General features: G+C 43.6%; 1 protein-coding gene across 4 annotated transcripts in view; it reads right to left on the bottom strand.

Annotated features, from left to right (window-relative positions):
* MAD1L1 (mitotic arrest deficient 1 like 1) overlaps positions 1-21,467 on the bottom strand; it is a 348,924-nt gene that overhangs the window by 152,003 nt on the left and 175,454 nt on the right. For all 4 annotated transcript variants that reach the window (XM_042037256.1, XM_042037260.1, XM_042037259.1 and 1 more), the window contains 2 exons: positions 11,767-11,855; positions 2,720-2,810 (listed from right to left, as the gene is read on the bottom strand). In XM_042037256.1, coding sequence (XP_041893190.1) covers positions 2,720-2,810; positions 11,767-11,855 — 180 coding nt within the window. The remainder of the gene's footprint in view (positions 1-2,719; positions 2,811-11,766; positions 11,856-21,467) is intronic.

Here is a 21,467-nt window from a genome sequence, read left to right on the forward strand (position 1 = left end):
GGGTGATTAGACATTGGAATGGGCTGCCCAGGAAAGTGGCGGATTTGCCATCCCTGGAGGCTTTAAGGAAAGACTGGACATGGCACTCAGTGCCATGGTCTGGTTGACACCGTGGTGTTGGGTCACATGTTGGAGTCAAAGATCTGAGGTCTTTTTCAACCTATATGATTCTGTGATTCGGAGACAAATATTTTTGAAACTTTACTCCTTTCCACAACTCAATACATTCAAACTGATGTTTTTAATTACAAATTATTAGCTGTATCTCCCTAGATTTCATGCATCACACACAGCTTTGTGAACTCAACAGATTCAATTCAGTATAAAGCAGTCAGAGCCTCGATTCTACAACCTGTCTCTTCCAAATTCACAACTTTAGTGTGTTCCTTCTACATATCTTTTCATTCCAGAGAGTCAGAGGTTTTATTTTAAAAGAAGGAACAGCAGATAAAGATTTGTATGAAATCACCTTCATTCTACCTGATTTAATGTCACCCCCTTCTCTTACACCTTTATTTTGATTTGAAGACATGCTTCTCCTATGTTTGTAATTTTAGTCATCTTCCTGTTCAGTAAAACTTCCTTGTGACTTCTGTATGTAGTGTGTCCTGCTTTTTTCCCCTTCATGACACAGGCTTTATTTTAACCCATCATTTCCCAATGATTTCTTTCAGAGGTGGGAATAAATAACATGTCAAACTAGCAACACTTCAGTGACCTTATCTGAGTGTATAATGACATTTTCAGCGTATTTGCTCAGCACTGATAGAAGAGGTGAATTTCTAAGCTTATCCTTAACTTTGTGGGTTCTCACTGTAACAAACCTTCTTTCAATGTGTTTATAAAAAGAGTCATTTTAAGCTTGGCCTGTCAAGATATTTGATTCACAAGGTGAATAAAAATTGGGAAGGCTGATATTTTCCCCTCTGAGGAGTTCTTGGCCATTCAGGTGGGCACACACTGATCAATACCGACACATCAGCATTCAGCTGACATATTCCTGTACTTGTGCTTTCCCCTCTACTCCTTGTCTTTCAAAAAAACTACTTGAGGCATCAAGTTCTCTAAGACACAAGTAAAGTGAGAGTTTAGGGACGGGGGGAGCTACGTCCTGTTAAATAAGGAGTTAAAGCCATGGCCTCAGCCTTGGCAAGGGAGATAGAAGAGCATCATTACCTGAATTCAGCTCACTAACTCAAAGATTTCTCTTTCCTAGACCTGCTACTCAAGTCTTGGCATCTCAAGAGCTGTATGAACAAAGAAAGCAGATCTTTGTGATGTCTCAAGACATCACAAAGAAAATAGGGAATTCCTCTGGTCAGGCCTTCTTGGAAAGCCAGCAACCACTGTAAGACCATGTAGCCAAATTAACCACGACCTGAACTGTAATCTGTTCTGAAACCAAAGCTGCTCTTGTGTTTGCTGGAGACCTAAGCATCCAAACACCAGCCCAAAGCTTTAATCTCCTTCTGATGACTGAAACCCAATTAAAGGGGAGCAGGGTGACAGATTTCACACTAAACATGGCTCAGCAGAGATGCTCAGCAGCTCTTAGCTCCCTGCTTTATCAAAGCTGTCACTTCCCCTGTCTCCAGGAATGGGTTATAAAAATAAAAATAAATTTGATTCACGTCTAATAGGTGTCAAGATAAAAATCAATGGTCTGGCTGAAATCTGGGTAATTTCAAACCTGCAGGTTTTCTACCATGAAGCAATTTGCAAAAAAAAAAAAAAAAAAAAAAAAGAGGGAAAAATAAAGATAAAAAGAAAGAAAAATTAAGATAGTAGAATGCTACATTCTGAATGACAAATTGTCCAGCACATCAGAGGGAAAAGAAGGAAGAGATAACACTGTTCATAGAAGGGTGGGCTTTGATTAAACCAACAGGCTCAGGTTCTCGTTTGCTCCAGCACCTTTCAAACAGGAAACACTATAAAAGCTTGAAGCAACTCCCCTGCCCTTCCCCTGCACAGGAAAGCTGTTCCTACAGTGACAACAAGCTGAGCAGCCAGTCCACTTATCTGCTGCAGGTGCCCGTGCCCTCGCCCTCCTTCAAGGAGGGTGAGATTTCATGGATCTATCCAGGGTTCTGCTCACCTTCTACCACAGAGGACAGCGCCAGGAAAAGGCAAAACACACACAGTAGCACAGCAAAAGGAACACACCTCCCATCCTTCTGACTCCCCACCTTCTGCTCTCCGTGTCTGTGGGTGCTGCCAGCTCATCCCCTCAGCAGCACGGATGGTTCCTGGCTTGGCAAACTCTGGCCTGCTGAGGTGGTCTCTGCTTCCATTGCTGATAGCAGCGGAGTGGAGACTTCAATACAAACAAAGCTCAAAATTTCTGATCCACTCCATGCTGTTCAGCCCTGTCTATGCTCCCACTTTGGTATGAGTGCAGCTGGGGACAGACAACTTCTAGTGATGGAGTTACTTAACATGGACAAATTTTTAAGGCTCCAAGAAGAGAAGTCCTGGAGACAATTATCCAAAAATACAACTGCATCTGTGTGATTGCATCTGACATCAAACCTCTCCAATGGCATGGTCAGAAACACAGGTGTGGCAGTGCAGTCAGCACAGGCTGCTGGAAGGTGCCTTGCCCAGATGGAGGGAAGGGAAGCTCCATGCTGGGAGCACTCAAGCACATCTGCTAGGACAGCCACAGCACATGGACCACGCCAGGCTCTCCAGCTGCTCTGGACCTCCACATTCCTACCTGCAGAGTGAGCTTCTCCAGCTTCATTTCCAGAGATCTGTTCTCCTCTGCCAGCTTGCTGCGTTCAGCTTCCAGCTCCTCAATTTTCAACCTGGAGAAAAAGGGAAAATTAATAGACTTTGTGTATCCCTGCACAGTCCCACCACAAATAATCAAGTAAAGCATGAAATCAGAAACAGTATCAGATTATTCCTGCATTCAGTATCACAAAACTGCACTACTGAGGCAGCTAAAACATATGGTTAAAAGTGACATGTTTATATGATGAGAATATAATTTGTAAAAGTATATTAAAAATCTACAGCTTGAATATAAAGCAAATTCAGCTTGGATACCATCTGAACCACAGACGGAGTCTAGACCATCACATTTAATAACCACCAACAGCTAAAACCTCCATGAGGTATCAAATCTCTCTTTGATCTGATTTATACTTTTGGCCTTCACAACACTCCTTGGCACTAAGTTCCACAATTTAATTATGTGCTGTATGAAAAATTAGTTCAGTTTGTTTTATACTTCACACGTGATTATTTCACTGAGTGCCCGTTAGTTCTGCTATGAAAAGTTGTCAGTAATTGTACCACCCTTCCCTCTCCACACCACAGTACAGGCCTCTCTATTATTTCCTGAAGAATCTCAGTTTAGTCTTCCTTCACATCAAGGGTTTTCCATATTTTTATTGTTCTTCCTTGTTCCTTCGAGTTTTATATAGACTTTTTGTTATGAAATAAGCTGGAACTACAAACAGCACTCAGATATATTCAGTGGTACAATGAGGATTTCTGCTTTATTCTCAACTTCTTTTCCAATAACTTCTAGTATTCTATTTGTATTTTTAACTATGGAGCACCTATCTGATATTTTTAGAAAGCTGTTCACAACAATGTGAGATCTGTTTCCTCAGTGACAACAGCTCATTAAGAGCTCTCTGTTGTGGGAATAAAAGTAAGGGTGTTTTTACTTATGTGCATGGGTTTGGCAATTATTGACATGCAACTTCATCTCCCGTCTCAAGCAGCATCATAAGATTTCTTCTGAAATTCTGAATGCTCTGATAAGCTGAATAATTTCATATTATCTCAAACTCTGCCACCTTGCTACTCACAAACCCCTTTTTTGTCTTGGACAAGTTCCCAATTCCCAATCAAAACCATTCTAGGACCTAGTGGAAAAACCCTCAGCATTGTGAAAACATTTGTTCTTTGATTTTCCATATTTTAACTTTGTATTACATAAGCAAATTAATGGGAAAAAATGCATGAAGTTTTACAAAGTGAGAATATATTATTTTATCTCTGGCTCAGGAAATCCTGGAGACAAGGTACAGAGAAGCCAGGAGAGCCTCCTGGCAAGGTACCCAGCTGCTCTGTCCTGTTCATGTGGGCACCTACCACTGGCCACTGCCACAGACACTACACTGGGACAGCCAGACCTCTGGGGTTTATACATTCTTATCAATCCAACAAAGAATCTCCTTTTTCGTTCCATCAAAGTTTCTTTGTGACCTCTGGCTCAAAGCTTTCTGAAAGGTCAAATACATTAGATCAACCACACCAACCTTAGACAAATGACTGGTGAATCCTTCAGAGAACTCTATCAAACTTGTTAGGCAGGATATAAATATATATAAAAAAGACTGGATATAAAATTTTTGCTTGCATTTAAGTACAGAGTACAAAACCGTGATGCTCCTTTCAAGACCCTCCCCTTCCACACGTTAACTTCTTGTATAACTAATACAGAATAACACTGATCTTTGGATTCAATTTTCTCAGGACCCTTTTTTCAGAATGTTCTTTAAGAATTAATTCTATTGCTTAATAATACTTTTAAATGATTGAAATTAAGAATAAAGAATGCAGTCACCTGCCAATATCCCAAAATTATACAACAGCAATTTCAGGTACAAGGAAGAAGTCATCTCTCCTATTCATTTGGCAACAGTTCCAAACTTTCCCATAGAAGTGGGTTGATCTACATCATGTTCAGCGCAGAAATGTCTCTCAATAAATATGCAGCTTGGATGGCTTAAATTATTTGTAAGCCTGACCCCTGCTGGCAATTTTCAAATATTATAAAGTATCATCTTTCTCTGCTCTTAGAAGCTTCTAAAATGACAAGGAGCAGTTTTAGCACTGTCCAGGCCATTAAAAAAAATCATCAATAACTTTCAGAAGAGACACAAAGCTAGTGGGGATGGAGGATGCCGAAGCAGGAGACTCAAAAGGTCAGGAAAAATGGAAATTCAAAGTGGAATTAAGGCTTTTAATGGTACATTTCTAAATGGATTGCAGAACAGGCCGTGAGGAGAGCAACACTTCTCTGAGGAACACCAGCGCAACAGCTCCTGAAAGGTCAGAGCCAGACACAGGACTCTCATCAGTACTTTCTCCAGTCTTGACATGCTGAATTTTAATTGGGAACAAATTTCTCCCCATCCAGCCTCACAAATAATCTGACACTGCTGCTATCTGCCTGCAGAACTTGTCTCCGCGGGGAGGTTTAAGCTCAGGCCTCTCAGTTGCCCTTTGAAAATCATTCATAGCAGTGCTCAGAAAACACTTCCCAAGACCTGAGACACAGTTGTAATGAGGGTAGATTCAAGCCATTACATTTTTGTGCTATTTCACCTGCAATTTTAGGATTCAATAATCTGTTGGTGACCTTTGTGCCTCACTGCTTAGCAAGTGGTGATTTGAAGCCCGGGGCACTCCCAGTCAGGCAGCAGATACCACGGAATCCTGAAACGGTTTGGAGTGGAAGTGACTGTAAAAATCATTTAGTTCCCCACTCTGCCATGGGCAGGGACACCTTCCCTAGACCAGATTGCTCCAAGCCCAGTCCAACCTGGCCTTGGACACTTCCAGGGATGGGGTAGCCACAGCTTCTCTGGGTAACCTGTGCCAGGGTCTCACCACCCTCAGAGGGAAGAATTTCTTCCCAGTATCCCATCTAAGCCTGGCCTGTGTCAGTTTGAAGCCATTCCCTCTTGTGCTACCACTGCATGCCAGGGTCATAAGTCCCTCTTTGATTCTCTTGTAGCCCCTTTAGGTACTGAAAAGCCACAATAAGGTCACTCTTACTGTGCCCTCTCTTCTCCAGAACCACCTACTCTGTGACCAGCAACAGGCACAGGAGCACCCATGAGCTGAGGGTCACAGCCTTTCCCCCCTGAGCATGGCCTTAGGCTCACCCCTTGGATGGTTGCTCCTTCCCAGCGTCCCAGCTATCGGGGATCCTCCTTTCCTGGCACAACGTAGGGCTTCCTGCCATGCTCGGGGCAAGGTCAGCCCATTGAGGCACAGGGCACTCCCTGCTTCTCCTTCAGAGACAAAACCTGTTGCTTCCTCTGCTCTGAGGAACAAGAACATTGCTGTAACCTCTTTGTGCCAGGAGGATTTGGGGACTGACTAGTGCTTTCACCATTTATCCCTCTCCTAATTTATTTTTAACACTGTTAAGTGTCCTGGATCTCCAGTGGGAAAGCAATCAGAACCATAAGCAAACAGTTTGTGCTATTCCAGCTTTGCTTCCCAGCCCCCTGGGGAACACTTCCCAATGGCAAAGAGAGAGAAGCAAGGGAAGTCCTATCTATATATAAACACAGCAAAGCACTTGCAGCTGGTGGTTAAGATATGGAAGTCAAATACTGAAAAATATTTACTGGCTTGGCACTTGGATTTTTTTTCATTTACGTACGTTCAGGTATAGGGATGATTTGGTACTGCTTTGGGATGCACCAGCATCCACAAAGGCAGCCTTGGTGCACACACCTTGTGCCTTTTCTCTCCAAGGACACCTGCACAAGAGAGGTGACACTATTTTATCACCGTTTTGCAATCCTCAGCTTGTTACACATTGGAGTTACCTTCAGGTAGGGAGAACAACCCAAGACAAATTTGTGTGAAGACCACAAAAAGCAAGGATACAGAAACACCTGGGTACAGCACAATCATCTACCAGCTCAGTTTTTTGGCCCAGAATGGTCTGGGTTAAAGAGGACCTTAAAGATCATTCAGTTCCAGCCCCCCCACCATGGGCAGGGACATCTTCCACTAAACCAGGTTCCTCCAAGCTCCATCCAACCTGGCCTTAAAAGCTGGTGTCTATTCTAAAAACAGCCTTGTGCCACCAGGAAGGAATAAACATCAGTTACTTTCTGAAATGTCAACACCATTGTCAAGTTTTGTGATACAGGGAAAAAGCATTTGAATTTATTTCTGGAGAATCCATGAACTTCTCAATACAGGGGTTTGAAAACATGAAAGTATTTAATCTCTGGCAAAGATCTCTTCACATGTCTGGAAGATTTTCCTGTATCAGACAGCTCAACCCAGAGCTGAAGGCTCCACAGGCATAAGGTAAATTGATGCCACCTCCACAACCTTTCACAAGATCAAATTTAGTGCAAGAATACAGATTCATTGGCATTTGCTCAGCCACATGGATTTTCCCACTTTTCAAAACTGAGCTTTATATTGCCTCCACTGCATGTTTCATTATCTCAAATCAGAAGAAGGAATGAAGAAAAAAAACCCCACCTACAGCCTCAGGTCTCCTGAAATGACACTTGTGAGAATCAGGAGACATCCCACCGTGTGTGTTCAGTCTATCTAAAAACCTTAGATCGTGAGACAAGGCTGCTCCTACTTCAGAAAGGAAAAAACGGGGCAATCTGTTGGATTTTCAACAGCATCCAGGCACTCCAACTGTCTCTCTCAGTCCAGAGCTTTTCAGTGGAATTAACCAGTGAAAACTCCCCCCCGCCCCCATCACCCTTTTATCTTTGCTTTATTGGTTTTTAATGTTCTCAGCTGTGTTATGTGGTTGCCTGTGGATAGCACCGATGAGGACATGTCTCACAGAGGCCCCATCTGTGAAGGGGACATGGCCTTGTGGAAAAGCTATTGCTGAACAGGAAACTACTGAATGGAGCAGAAAATGTATGTGTTGGGAAGACGCTATTAAGGGATCCAGATGGCATTGAGATGGTGTTAGGAGCAGAGCAGACAGAATTCCTGCAAGTGTGACTAATGGGCATTGGCAAGGACATTAATTTCTTTTGAATTACTGTAATTCTACCCAGTCACTAAATCCACAGAAAACATTTAGGATTTACCGGGGTTGCAGCTTGACAGCAGAAAGAAAAAGTTCAGATTTGTTCCAGCTGAAAAGGTCCTTCAGCTGTTGCCACTTAAGTCTTTAGTGAAGTTATTTTAAAATATATTCCTTTTATTTATAGATTCTGAAATACCAGTTTCTGCACATTTATCACCTTCCCTGTAAAAGGTGCTAATGCCCAAATGCTGTACCCTACAGGAACTCAATGGGTTGACCACTGTTTCTTTTCATAGGATCTACAGAATATAAACAAATATTATTTCAGAGGGAGCAGCAAAAAGTGTGAGAAATGACAGCATTAGCACTGCTTTTATTGTCTCTCCAGAAACGATGATGCTGGGAGAGAGCTTCACATTTAAAGTTATAAAAGGTCTGACGAAATAGCACTTTGTTCTCAAGAGAAGGAGGAAAAACTGATAAAGTCTTTCAAGTTTCTGGCTGAAAATTTACTTTCCATACTAAAGAAAAATGAGACAAAAGATATATTTTTAAAAGCTCTCGTTCACTCACAGGAGGTGAATACAGATTCAAAGAATTAATATGGATTTCTTTTTCTCCTTTATGTCTCCCCTGCTTTTGTTTTCAGAACTGAGCTCCAAACCACGGGGTCTATATGGAAATGCCTGGAGGCTCAACAGTCCATTCCTGTTCTGCACACTCCTCTTGCTGGCTTCAGTGGTTCCCCCTATTTTTCACATTCCTTCGTGACAGCAGCTAACAGGAGAGGCTGGGCTCAGCCCAGAGGAGCAGACACCTCATCCTGTAGGTTATAGGATTTCAAAGACTACAATAAACGACAGAAATGGAAATAACTCCCTCATAAGCTGTGGCATTTCTTTTCCCTCTTTCCAATTTGGAAATCTGCATTCTTCCCCCCATTTTCTCCCAGAATTAGTTTCTGGCAGTGGTGTGTAGAAGGAAGGAGTGACAGTGGAGACTGTGTTGTCCTCTTCTCCTTAAGAGCTATATAAAATTGAGTAAACCAGTGCTGTTGAGGCCCACAGGAGGAGGATGAGCACAGCAGACCTAACCCCTTTCCATTCTGATCCCTGCTCTCCTCCAAACCCCTTCTGTTCTTTAATCACAGCCACCCAGTTCATTGCTGCTGTACAGAGAGGACACATCCAGCTGAGCCACGAGGAGTGCTCTGATGTGGATCACAGCACATCATTCCTGAATCCCAAAGGACTGGGAGAATATAGTGATTTATTCTGTATTCCTTTGAGAAAAAGCCTCTTCTATGAAGAAAGAACTTGGCCCAGTTTCTTGAACAATGCACAGAAAATGCAAAATAAAGTCCAACCATACCCATTGACTGCTTAAGTCTAGAAACATAAGAAAAAATCTTTATAGAGTCAATTCTGCAATGCTGTGAAGTTCTTGAGAGTGCAAGGAGATGTCTGAAGCAGTAATAGAAGCCAACAGTAAGGAAAAAGGAGCAGGGACTGGCTTAGAGTGCTCCAGCAAAGAAAGCTCCAGCAGAAAGAAAATGCCTTGCACCAAGTCATTTACTGTTAGAGCTGAGCAGTGAAAAGAGTGATCAAAATCAGACAAACCCATGCTTTGTGGAACAGCTCTGTAGCTAAATAACCAGCACCAGGGCATGGGACAAGTATTTAAATCAGCCATAACAACAAGAAGTGGTTCAGTAAAAGACGACAGAAGAAACCAATCTGGAATTAGAATGTGGGATTGTGGCTGCTATGCACCCACAGCTTCAGGAGCAAGAGACAAGAAAACCCAAAATACCAACATGAAACAACTGCAGAAGCTTGGCCTCTGCTGAAACAGCCTTCAGAGTATGGCCCACCGCTGGAAAACAGCTCTGCACCATCAACCACTGCACTGGGAATTGGCCCGGGTATGGGACATTGTGTGAAAAGTTTGACACCATTTCATGGAAGGAGGAGAGACATGAGATTAGCAGTCAAAGAAATTCTTTAAAAACAAAGAGGGAAAAACATTATCTAGGAACTTTAGGGCTACTGTTGAGCTCAATCAAACACCATGATCCCGTAACAAGGAGGTATTTGTGAGCTCCACTCATCCCTGCCCAGGAAATAGATTTTAGTTCAGGGCAGTCAGACATCTCCATCCCCACTGCCAAGAGCCTGTCACAATATGGAGTGGTCTGGACTATGTGGCAATCCAGCTGTTTCTCCCTGAAGCTGCTCAGGTAATAGATGGCAAATGCTGTTCAGGGAAGGTAAACACCAAATCATGAGTCTTGGAGGGGAAAATAAACAGCCTGGATGTCTCCCAGATGAAAGGGTACTGCAGCAACACCAGCCAGGGAGGAAGAGACCAGGAAGGCACTGTACAAAAACTCTGCAAACCTGCAGGTCCCAGAAGACAGCAAACAGGCTGCTGGCTTTACTGATACACAGGAACATTATTAACCAGGAGTGACAGGTTTAATGCTGCCAAGGAGGTGCTGAATACTCCCGTAGCAGTGTAAACCTCAGGTTTCAGAGGGTCCAATGTGCCTTAGCAGAGGAAAAGCTTGAAGGAGTTAAAAAACCCCCACAAAAGGCAAAAGTTGATAGAGACAGGTTTATCTCCCTGAAAAAGGGAAGTCATAGCATTCTATCCTTTAGCAGAACTCAAACATATGATAGAATAAAAAAAGCAGATGTATGCCTTGGGCCTCCAGAACTATTACAGCACCTTGAGGGAACTACAGGAGCAAGTCCCCAAGATTAGGTGTACAGCCCTAAAATGTATTGGAATAGCTTAGCTGAACACGTGTTATTTTCAAACACCTCCCTCCTGCTATGGAACTGGACTTTCAACGCTGTAAAACAAGCTCCAGAGGCAGAGCACAAGAGCAAAGCCATAACATACAGGCCAGTAATTTCTGCTTTCTGCAGGATTCTGCTTGCTGAAAAACCTTGCTTTCAGTCCTATGAGGCAGTCACACTTTATTGTGATGGAGCTGAAAATATCAAAGAATTAAGAAGTAAAACTCCAGCCAAAGCCTTAAATCAGCTGAGAATAAAATACTCAAGCTTGTCAGGACCTGATTTGCTCAACTTCAATGAAAGGAACTTTATTAAACATTCAGAAACAGATGAACTTTTCTGTGCTCAGTATTTATTGTGTCACCTGCTTTGCAATGGAAGCTATAAATACTTTAATAAATACATGGAAAGGTTGTTTAGCTTCACTGTAGCTTTTGTAAACGCTCATGTATCCTCTGCTGAAATGCTGTTTTGTAACTACTCTTTCACTGAATCACAACAGGTACCCTTCTGCCATCTCCAGCAATGCACAAGGGGAAACATCCCTCTTTTATCTCCAGTGCCTCACATGCATCAGCAGTACAAAAGCTGGATTCTAAACCTCTTCACACACATGCCAACAGATGCTGTATTTACAGTCGAGATTTGGTCAAAATAAGAAACAAACAGCAATGCTGTTTCCACAGGAAAAAAGTCAACAGAGGGAATAGTGATGCAGGAGCCAGTCTTACTAATTAACTGACAGCAAAAGACCCCAAACATTAAAAGAAAAGAGCCTGAAGCCTCCCAAAAGATAGCAAAGCTTATAAAGTAGCTAAAGGCAGGACAGATCAGGGGCTGAGTGTTTCTGTTAATGCTTCATGGGTTTCTCATGTTCATAATAGCTGGTGAGAAAGTAAAACGTGCTCAGGAAAAGAACATCCTACTTCAGAAATACAAGGAAAGTACATTCTGATCAATGGCATCACCCCATTGCCTGAACAGCAGGCAGCCCATGGACACAGGCAGTCTGTAGACATAAACTTCTTCATGCACTGTAGCACAGTGAGCTTCTGTACCTGCTGCTCCACCAGGAGATGACAATAACCACAGCAGGCAGTGAAACCACCCTGGGCATTTCCCTTCTCATTAGTTCAGCCAAAAATAGCAGAATCTGCTCAGCCTTCCCCTTGCTTTGCCTACCTGAGCGTGTCCACCTCCTCCTTGGTGATGACAGAGCTCTGCTCAGCCGTGCACTGCTGAGACTTCAGGACCTTCATCTCCACCTCCAGCTGCAGGAGAGAAAAGGTATTAGTTCCTCCAGCACTGGTAAGGGGCACACACAAACAGCAAATGGAGAAGGAAACCATGAGGTTCTGCACAGATCAGACTTCTCATTACACAGATGTAAAGCACAACTTCTGATGTGTTAAATGCCAAAACCTCACTTAACCCTGCTTCTCTTTGCAATTCCTTTCGCCTTTCCCACCATTTTCTCCACAGTAGACGAGGCATGGAAAGTTAACTGTTACTAGCAAAGCTTTTGCTTCTCTTACAGATATTTCCCCTATTTTCCCCATGGATAATAGGATGCAGAAGACTCTGTGTGGCACTAGGAGCTCGCTGGCTCCTGACATTTACTATTGACAGTTCAACCTCACTCAATTCCTCCCCCAGAAGAAATGAACCACGGGATTACACTGTCTTGTCCACAACAGCTCTGAGACACACACATTGAATCCAAAAGACTGGGGAATATTTCCAGCACTCTCCAATAAACACTTGTAGCTCTAGCTGCTCAGGTAGCTCTGGCTGAACGAACAAACAAACAATTAAGAATATTTTCTGCCTCTGGCTTTGTTTGGGAAGGAACTCGCAAGAAAGTATTTCAAAACTCTACAGACATGAGAACTTCTTAACCAGACTCTATAACTCCCAGGCTCCCTGACTTGCAGCAGTCTGGATCCCTAATTCAGAGACCAAGACAATGCACAGATTGATAAACTCCATATGTTACTTGTTTCTAAACCACTCAGAAAATGATTTACTATGAAGTGTAAGCAGAGACAAACTACCCAGAGGATACTCAAACTTCTGTTCCAACACCTTCTCCCAGCTTAGACCTTCTTCACACACTGGACTTCCTTTTGTCATCTGTCTTTTTACCACCTGTCGACTAATGCCCCTAATAAATCCATTGATGGAAACTGTATTTTTTTCACCCAGGAGGAAAATAATAAGCAATCCAGCCTTAATTATAGATGCAAAACTTATGACCACAGAGAGTTCAGTGCTCAGCATCAGGGAAATTTCATACACCATTCCCTGCAACAGCATGGATTAGACTTGTAGAGCAAAATCACATTGCAATGGCAAACTTCTGCAAGCTTTTTGCAGAAACTCTCCAACTTTACAAGGAAAAAGAGCAAGCTGTGACGGACAGTCATATTGCTCAGACAGAACTGAAGTTCTGAATGCTGCCTCTTCACCCTTCCGTGCTTACCAGAACAGACAGGCAGAGCACGGCAGTGCTGTTGGCAGGAAAGAGCGGAAAATGGATGGTTGGATTATTCTCCCACACCTTTCTGACACCAAAGGAACAGAACAGAAGAAAGAGAGCATCAAAAAGATGCTTTAACCTAATTCCCCCTGGCACCCCAAAAAGCCCTGCATTCTCCCCCTGTCTGTCAAAAAACATCCAGGAATAAAAAATAGGCAAAGGCCCACCTGCATCATCAGGCTGTACAAATGTTAATGCATATTAGCTGCCTGATAAGATTATCACAGCCAGAAATGCTTCCCTCAATTTTCTGATTACTGAACTTATCTCTCCCAGCTCAGCCCATCACAGATGGCTGAGGATAAAGCAAGCACACCAGATAATTCCAGGAATGTGAATAAAAGGTACTGGGATGAGGAGTAGGCTTCAATTCCAACCTCCTTCTAGCAGGAAAACACTCACTATGCCTCCCGTTTCCCCTGTCTGCTGAAGCCTGGAGGTGTTTGCTGTTAGGAGTTTGGGGATGCTTTCTGGGATGAGTGAGGACAGCATTTGAAGATGGAAGGGCTGGTGAGTTATCACTGGCCAAGAGGGCTCAGCCTCAAGTTTTTCCACCTGCTCACCCACACAAGCACATGAATCATGGCTGCCTTCCCAGGGAACGAGGGCGGGCGAGGAACGTGCTGTTGTGATCTGGGGTCTCTTGTGATGGCTGCACAAAGAAAGGGGCAAAACCAGAGCGTGTAACAGGAAAAGGAGATGGGAGAGTGAATGCACATGAGCTCGAGGGAGCTTGTAAGAAGCATCTCACTTGATACACAGCAGTGACAAATTAATGCCAGGTATGCTCAGCAGTGGCAGGATGAGATTCTGCTGCGTTTCTAAGAATAAACTGTTGAAGGAGAACGAGGAGGGAAGGGCACATGGGCTGTAAGGGCATTTCATCTCATTTTTATGTCCTCCCACTTTGCAAGCGACAAGACTCCCTGAACTGAAAATCTGATGTGCCCGAGGTGAGAAGGGAGAGGAGGACACAGTGGTATCACTACAGATGAAACTGGCTCGAGCAGTGAGCTGTTGAACGAATCTGCTTCCCAGGACTAGGAGTAAAACTACTGGAGAGTTCCAAGTTCAGGCCAAGACACAACTTTGTGCCACGGGAAATTACTGCCATTCAGACCTCACTAATTGTTTATAAAATAAGTAAAGCAATTAAGGTATTAAATGCTTCGTTCAAAATGTGTTGTTTCCAGGTTTCATCCCTAGCAACTGTTAGGAAAACAGCCCTTACTGCGAATCTCACCGAAGGTATTGAAATATTAAGATATTTAAAATACTATTTAATTTTATGTTATTAATGTATTTTCCAGGACAAAAATAGTTAGTTGAGATGGAGTAGCTTACTGTTGGGACCCAATTCTGCTTTTCTGAAGGCAACACAGTGCAAGACACAATACAAGAATGAAGGGAACGGCTAAAAATAAGGAATCTGTTGATAAAGCCTAAGAGGTGAGGAGCTTTCCAAGACCATTCCCTTTGACACAGCCTCAGGAGAGCTCTGGGAATGGGTGATGAGCATGAAATAATACACCACAGGGGCAGTTTGTCCCTTCCTGTCCCCTTGTCCTCTCAGTACCTGTGCCAAAGAACAGCCTCAAGAAGGGATAAGGAAAGGAAGAACCAAACCCCCCCTGCTGCTTTCTCCACCTAATTCCCACCACATCCCTTTTCCTAAATTAATTTCCAGTCCTGGTCTCTCTTGTTCACCAGATGCCACTTTCAGCAGGCATTTTATGCTTTTTGAACCAACTCATTATTCCTGGCTAAAACTCTTCCAATTTTTATCAATAATTTTATGCAACTGGCCGAGTTAAACTTTTATTGCTTTGAATACATTAAACTAGTAGAAGTCATTATCAAGCAGAGAGGGGAAAAGGGCTGCTCAAATTACAACTCAGTGCTGTATTCCCCCATTCCATACCAAACAACCCAGGTCAGCCTCGATCTTTTAACTGGCATTGAGAGCAGACAGGGAACATTGCTGTGAAATACGGCATTGCATCTCTTGTCCTGAAAGCTGCACAAGAGGGACTTAAGGACCTACATCATCTGCAGGAGCTTCAGGAATTATATCACCTGGGATCAGACCCTCAGTGATATTCCCACCATACAGAATGCATTAAAAACTTGAAAAGAAATCAAGCTGTTATTTTAATAAAGTTATCTAAGGTTTTTATGATAAGGCAGAATAATGAGTGATATCAGAGCCTATGAATGAATAAAACACGTGAACATATTTTGAGGATGTATTGTTCTCTTCTCAAAATATACTGGGGCCTCTTGTTCTCAACCTAAAATGTTCCCATTTATTCTGAACCTTTTCTACCCTCTTTAACTTCTTAAGCATTAATTCCAGTCCAGCTTTATTGCTCTCAATAAAAGGTGATCAGGACACACACAGGATATAGACTAATTTTAGAATATCCATTGCCACAAATATGGAAGTGCCCCAAAAGGTGAAATGCAAATAATTTTTCCGAAATAAGTATTGCCATCATTATTTACCAAAGGAGAAGGAGAGGAAGGAAGAACATGGATGGATTTTCATCTAGTATTTAATTATATGAAATATCATTCTTCTTTCAACTTTACTTCTAAACCTGCCTCAACAAGATTCCAAGAAGGTGGTTCTCCTCCAAGTGTTAATGACATAGCAAACACCCACAGCAGGGTAAGAAATATGTTCCTCACTGGTTCTCTCTTCTGTAGCAATTATTTAAAGACATATGAGATGACAGGAGAAACAAAATTATAAATTCATCTCCTGACAGCTAGAAGAAACAGAGCTTTACTTTAGGGAGTTGATTTTCTAGGTATATTTCTGGCATTTGTCACTTCTGATCCATATTTGTCCCCTCCAACCAAGCACCCTGAGCCTCTGCAATGCCATGGACCTGTTGTTCCTCACACTCAACTCCAGGAGGTTTCAGCATTGATGGAGAAAAGCCTTTCCAAAGCATCCCACTGACCACTGCTGTCCACACTCCATCTTCAGAATGAGGCTCATCACCAGTCAGATCAGTCAGCCTTGAAAACCACATTTGCAAACTTCTGAAAATTTTAATGCACTGCCCAAAACAATGATCAAATCTCTGTTCAGGTGCCTCATTCTGGATAATAAAGGACTCAAAATCTAAACTATTTCAACTCATTGCCAAAGTAGGATTTGCATGTTGAAAAAAAAAAAAAAAGGGGGCTGGTTTACTCGCCCACATCATGTACACACATTTCACAGAACACATGCTGGAGACATACAGTTATTATTTGAATAATGAGTGCATTTTAGTGAGCGGCTGATACAGCAATCTTATCCTGATGAAGTGTGTCTGCACGTCATTCAGCATTTTTGGAACTGCAAAAAGCAGGAAATGCTGAATCCATTATAAATGTCTAAAGGTTTATTTAACAATGGGCTGATGCAACATCCTTTGAAAGGCCTTCCTCAGCAAAAGAGCTGATTTTGAACGGCAGCGATAAATGGGAACTGAATTGCACAGAGCCAGCATGGAAAGGTGAATTGAGAGGTTGTGTTTGACTACAAGTCTCAACACAATCCAAGGAGCTATTTCAGTACAAAAACATTTAAATGTATGAACACCAAGCAAACTTGGAAAGGAAGAGTGTACACTAAAATAGACAAGAACAGATGAACCGGGATCCCAAGTATGACCTGTCCACTGAGGTCTGAAAACCTCAAGGCAAACGAGGAGCTTGATATGACAGCAATGCCATGTGTGCTTCTCTCCATGGGATGTAGCAGAGACTAAGGAGCTTCTCTGCCTCTCTTCCCACAAGGCAGCACAGCAAGCTTGGTGTTGTCTACAAGCTTATAAATCTGGCATCAGAACAGAAACCTAACACACATGGCACACCAGTGAGTTTAATTTGGGTGTCCAGCAATACCACAGGGTAGTAAGATGCCATGCTGAGCACTTCAGAGATCATTCTGCTCAGCAGAAGCAGCACCCCCTCTCCCATATGCCCACCCCACTGGCATTCTGAAGGGCTGTTCTCCCAAAACATCTGCAGAGAAGCACACACAGGGAGAACTAAGCCTCCCCAGATTTCCTAGTGAACTTTACTTTTCTTCAAAAAGTCGGACAGTACTTGTAAAACAAAATATTGCTTGCCATTTAGAAACAGGCTAAGCAGCCCAGGATTTTTTTTCTTGGGAAAATTAATCCTCGATGCCATTGTGAAACAAAAGCAATAAAGCCAAAGAAAATCAGATATTCAATAAAAAATGGGTTGGAACTACCCGTCTCCCAACTGGCTGAAGCAAAAAAAAATTTTTTTTTTCTTTTGGAAGATGAAGGCTGGCTGGATCAGAGTCACCAGTCTCTAGGGGTTCCACCATCTGTAACAAACTTGCTGTGCTTTTATCACTGAGAAGTCAGGGCTAGGAGCAACCTCTCAGCAAACTCCTTCCTAAAAATGTACTCATGCATATATATTATTGTAGATACACACACACTGGGAAATGGACATATGCTGACTTCTGCTTCTCTCCAATACAGTCTGGATTGTGGCTTTTTCTCCTCCTGTTGCAGTAAAAAGAGAGCAATTTTTCAAGTTTATACCAAATGTCATTCTATTTCATTTCCAAATATAATCTCCTAGAGAGAAGGTTCGCTTGCCCTATTTCCAATCTCTAAAGTTAATACACAAATTTATATTCCTTTCTCCCACTCGCTCCCCTAAATTAAGAGGTGTAATTACTAGGAACGCTTGCTACAAACGAATGGAGTGCCAAGGGAGAAGGAACTGTCAGGGCTGGACGTCTGCAGCAGCCACCCTCCCCTCTCCCCCATCCCTGGAGGATACTGCTTATGAGGCAGTTTCTATCTTTCCCATTAGCAGGGGTAGCTCACACACAGGAGCAGACGACAACCTCTCCCTTTCCAGGCAGGACAATCATAAGGGTCAAAATTACAAAATTAACTTCAGCCTGCCAAGGCCCACTGGTGCTTGCCAGGATGACTCCCCCCCAAACCCACCTTTTGCCTCTCCCCAGCTCTGCTGACCTCTCAGGCAACATCAGGGTTCCTTAACAGCAGCAGAGAAATGTAGATCTGTGATCTAAAAATTCAGCCCCAATCTCCTCACTCTCCCCCTTCCTCGTAACCAGCACACCCTCTCCAAAGGAAGATTGATTATTATAATCAGACTTAGCTCTGACACAGCATTTGCATTTTCAAAGCACAGCATAGTCATTAGCTAATTCATCTACCCCAAGGGAGCCTTAACGAGCATTCACCTCTCTCCCCTCTGATTCCCAATCCGCAGGCAGCCCGCAGCTTTCCTTCCAACACCTCCCCTCCACATTGTGCGGCACCAGCACAACTTGGGGAAACTCCAGACAGGCTCAGCGAGCCAAACTCAGCCCTGCTGCAAAGGAACAAAAGGACAAATGCACAGACACCCTATTTAAACCAGCCACCCTACGGCTTCCATATGTAATCACAGTGCTACAGGGTCTGGCAGGAAACAATTTGTTCTGCAAAATAAGGCCAGTGCCACAGGGGGCCCAAAATGGCCCAAGCCTGAGCTGCCTGCCCAGCTGCAAGCATGTGAAGTAGGAATCATCATCACACCACAGCCCCCAAAGCCCCAAACTCCTCCTGCACAGCCCACCTACAACACACCTTTGCTCCAAGACTTGGCCTCCTCCCCCTCTCAAGTGCCTTCTCACATCCCAATGTCACCAGATGCCAGCCCTCCCCACCCACCCGCCTTCCTTGGTGCTGTATTTATTTCTTTTTAGTAATCTGGGATGGGTGCAGGATGTGAGTTTGGAACTAAGCACTACCAGACATTTCAGACGGATGGAAGCTGGCTCGGAGCTCAAAATTAACAAATCTGGAAGGTTCACAGGGAAGAAGAGCAAACATCTTGTACAAGAGATACACCGAGCAAGGGAACTGAAGATGTTAATTTAAACCCATGAGTTTATTCAAGTATAATTACACATTTCAACCCTCACTCCAAGAAAGGAGCAGACAAGGAATCTCTTCCTCTCCCAGCCTGTCCTGCCCACGCTCCCAGGCACTGCTATGAGACCTCACTGCCACTGCTTGACAGCAAAACACCTTGACAGCTCCACGTCCAAAACCCCTCTCTTTGCTCTAACAGCTCATTCTGAAGAAGGATCACCTAATTTCCATGTTCATTCAGCTCAGAGCTCTCTGCTGTTATCAGCCTCGCGTCACCACTTCCACCAGTGTGTAGATGACTGTTTCCTTTAATTACTACTGAAAGCTCCTCCCCAGCCAGGGAGAACAAAACAGCTGGAGTCCACCGAGAGAAGGCAACTCTGGAGTAATTAGCCTTAACTGGCTGACACCTCCTACCCATTACTCCTGGTTAGAACAGCAAAACACAGAATAAGAGCCTGTTTAGGGAACCTGTCAAGGTGCCAGACTGGATGTGCCACATCCCTGCCCAGTGTAGCTGCGGTGCTGGCACAATGGAGTTGTCTGCTCTCGAGAAGAGCATCACACAGATCATTTCCTTCATGCAGGAATAGGCATTTTTGGCTAGAATCAAGTCTTCTAGCAGCTGTAATTTACAGTCAAAGCAACAAATAAATCTGCAAAGATGTCATACCTCCTCTGTACGGAGTTTGAATACAGTTTGTTTCCTGAAAATATAGCCTCGAGGAGTTTCCAGAGCATTCACTCAACAATTCTCATCAAACAGGAGCTTGTAATCCCACCTCTCACTCCCCCCCATCAGTTTTCTCATTGAAAAATCATCACATAATAAACAGTCAGAGAAGAATCTATGCAGTTACCAAGCACCTAGGAAGATCAAAGGGGAAAGAGGAATCCAACATCCATTTTTGTTCCTTTGTTTTCTAACATAAATACGGTGGAATCAATCCTGCTTAATACTGCAAAGAGAGCAAAGGAGCCTTCACTGAGTGCTTGAACTTAATCTTCTTTGTCTGGCTCACATGGAACAACACACAGGCTGTGCTTTTAGGAACAGCTCTCTCACTCCTGCTGCAGCTCCAGCCCAATTTTGCAGTTCACTCCAGCTGGGAGCACTGTTTGCTGGCACATCTAGGCAGGGGCCAGCAGAGCTGCCTGCTCAAGCTGCTCTCTGACCTCCCAGAGCTGGGAAATGTGAGGATGGGGCAAGGGATCCAGCTATGGGAAAGCAGCAGCTCTCCTGACAGGTCCTCCCAGTGGCAGAGCCTTGAAGGAACCTGCCCAAAGAACAGGTTAAGTGGAGCAGGTTGAATATTTTCTAGCTAAATGACCCATCCTGAGATTAGCCTGTGACAAAAAGCAGTGGGCTTTTAATGTATAAAAAGCGAGAAATCTCTCTTCTGGTGCCAAAACCCAAAGGTCACAGGGCCCTGCCAAGACTGCTCTGCCCATTTCAACCTCTTGGGATGATGCCTGCAGAGCCGTTCAGTTGCCAGCAGCAGTCACAGAGTGAAAGGCAAACAGCAATTCCCTCTCAAATACCATATGTTCAGCTCTGGTGCCAAAGCACAAACCTGGCATTTTAACCTTTGGTGAACACGTTCTTGCTGCCACCAACAATAAACTCTGAGGTCCAGCTCAGAGGAAAGGTGTACTGGATGTGCAGCGATGACATTAGCACTGAACACAGCATCAACAGGACAGGGCCTGGCAGGAGCTCCATTTTATACAGCCAGTCTTTAGAAGTTAATGAAATATTCATAAATAAGTTAAAATTCTCCTGACAAGCCAGATCCTGTAATACAACATAGAGTTGTCAGCCTCAATTAAGCGATTCCAAAGAGGCAGGGCTCTGCCATTCATTATTTACCAAGAGGTCATAGGACAAATCCTGCTCTATGATCTGCTTGTCTCAGTGGCTAAATTGAGTTTTACAGTTCCTGCTGGAGGACTCTGCTGCCCTGACAGACCCCAGCCTGCCACAGCTACTACCTACCCCCAGCATCCATCAGCCAAAGGCAAGAAACACTGGGAACAAACTCTTCTAAGGACACTGAGACACAAAAAGACTGAAAGCAAATGATGTAGCAAGCTGATTAGGCTGTGTAAAGACTAAGTCTTGAAACGTAAACTTTTTTTAAGCCTTTATCTCCCTATTTGTATACACAAAGCCAGCCCCAGGCAAGAGGAGAAGTATCCAGCAACCTTTGATCTGCAGGCACATCCTCTGAACATGCCCTCCATGCCTTCCCCCAGATCCCATAGCTGGAGAGCTTCACATCCCCCCTGCATGTTCAGGACAAGCTATGCTTAGGGAATTGTATTTCTTGTATCAGATCTCTCAGATTGCTCCTCTTCTGATGCAGGCAGAGCTTCCCAGGACTGTGAGAGCAGGAGGAAACTGGTCTCCA

The sequence above is a fragment of the Corvus kubaryi genome, unplaced genomic scaffold (assembly GCF_017639235.1).
Source record: "Corvus kubaryi isolate FWS band 111438036 unplaced genomic scaffold, C.kubaryi_AGA036_p1.0 37387, whole genome shotgun sequence".
NCBI classification, from domain to species: Eukaryota; Metazoa; Chordata; class Aves; order Passeriformes; family Corvidae; genus Corvus; species Corvus kubaryi.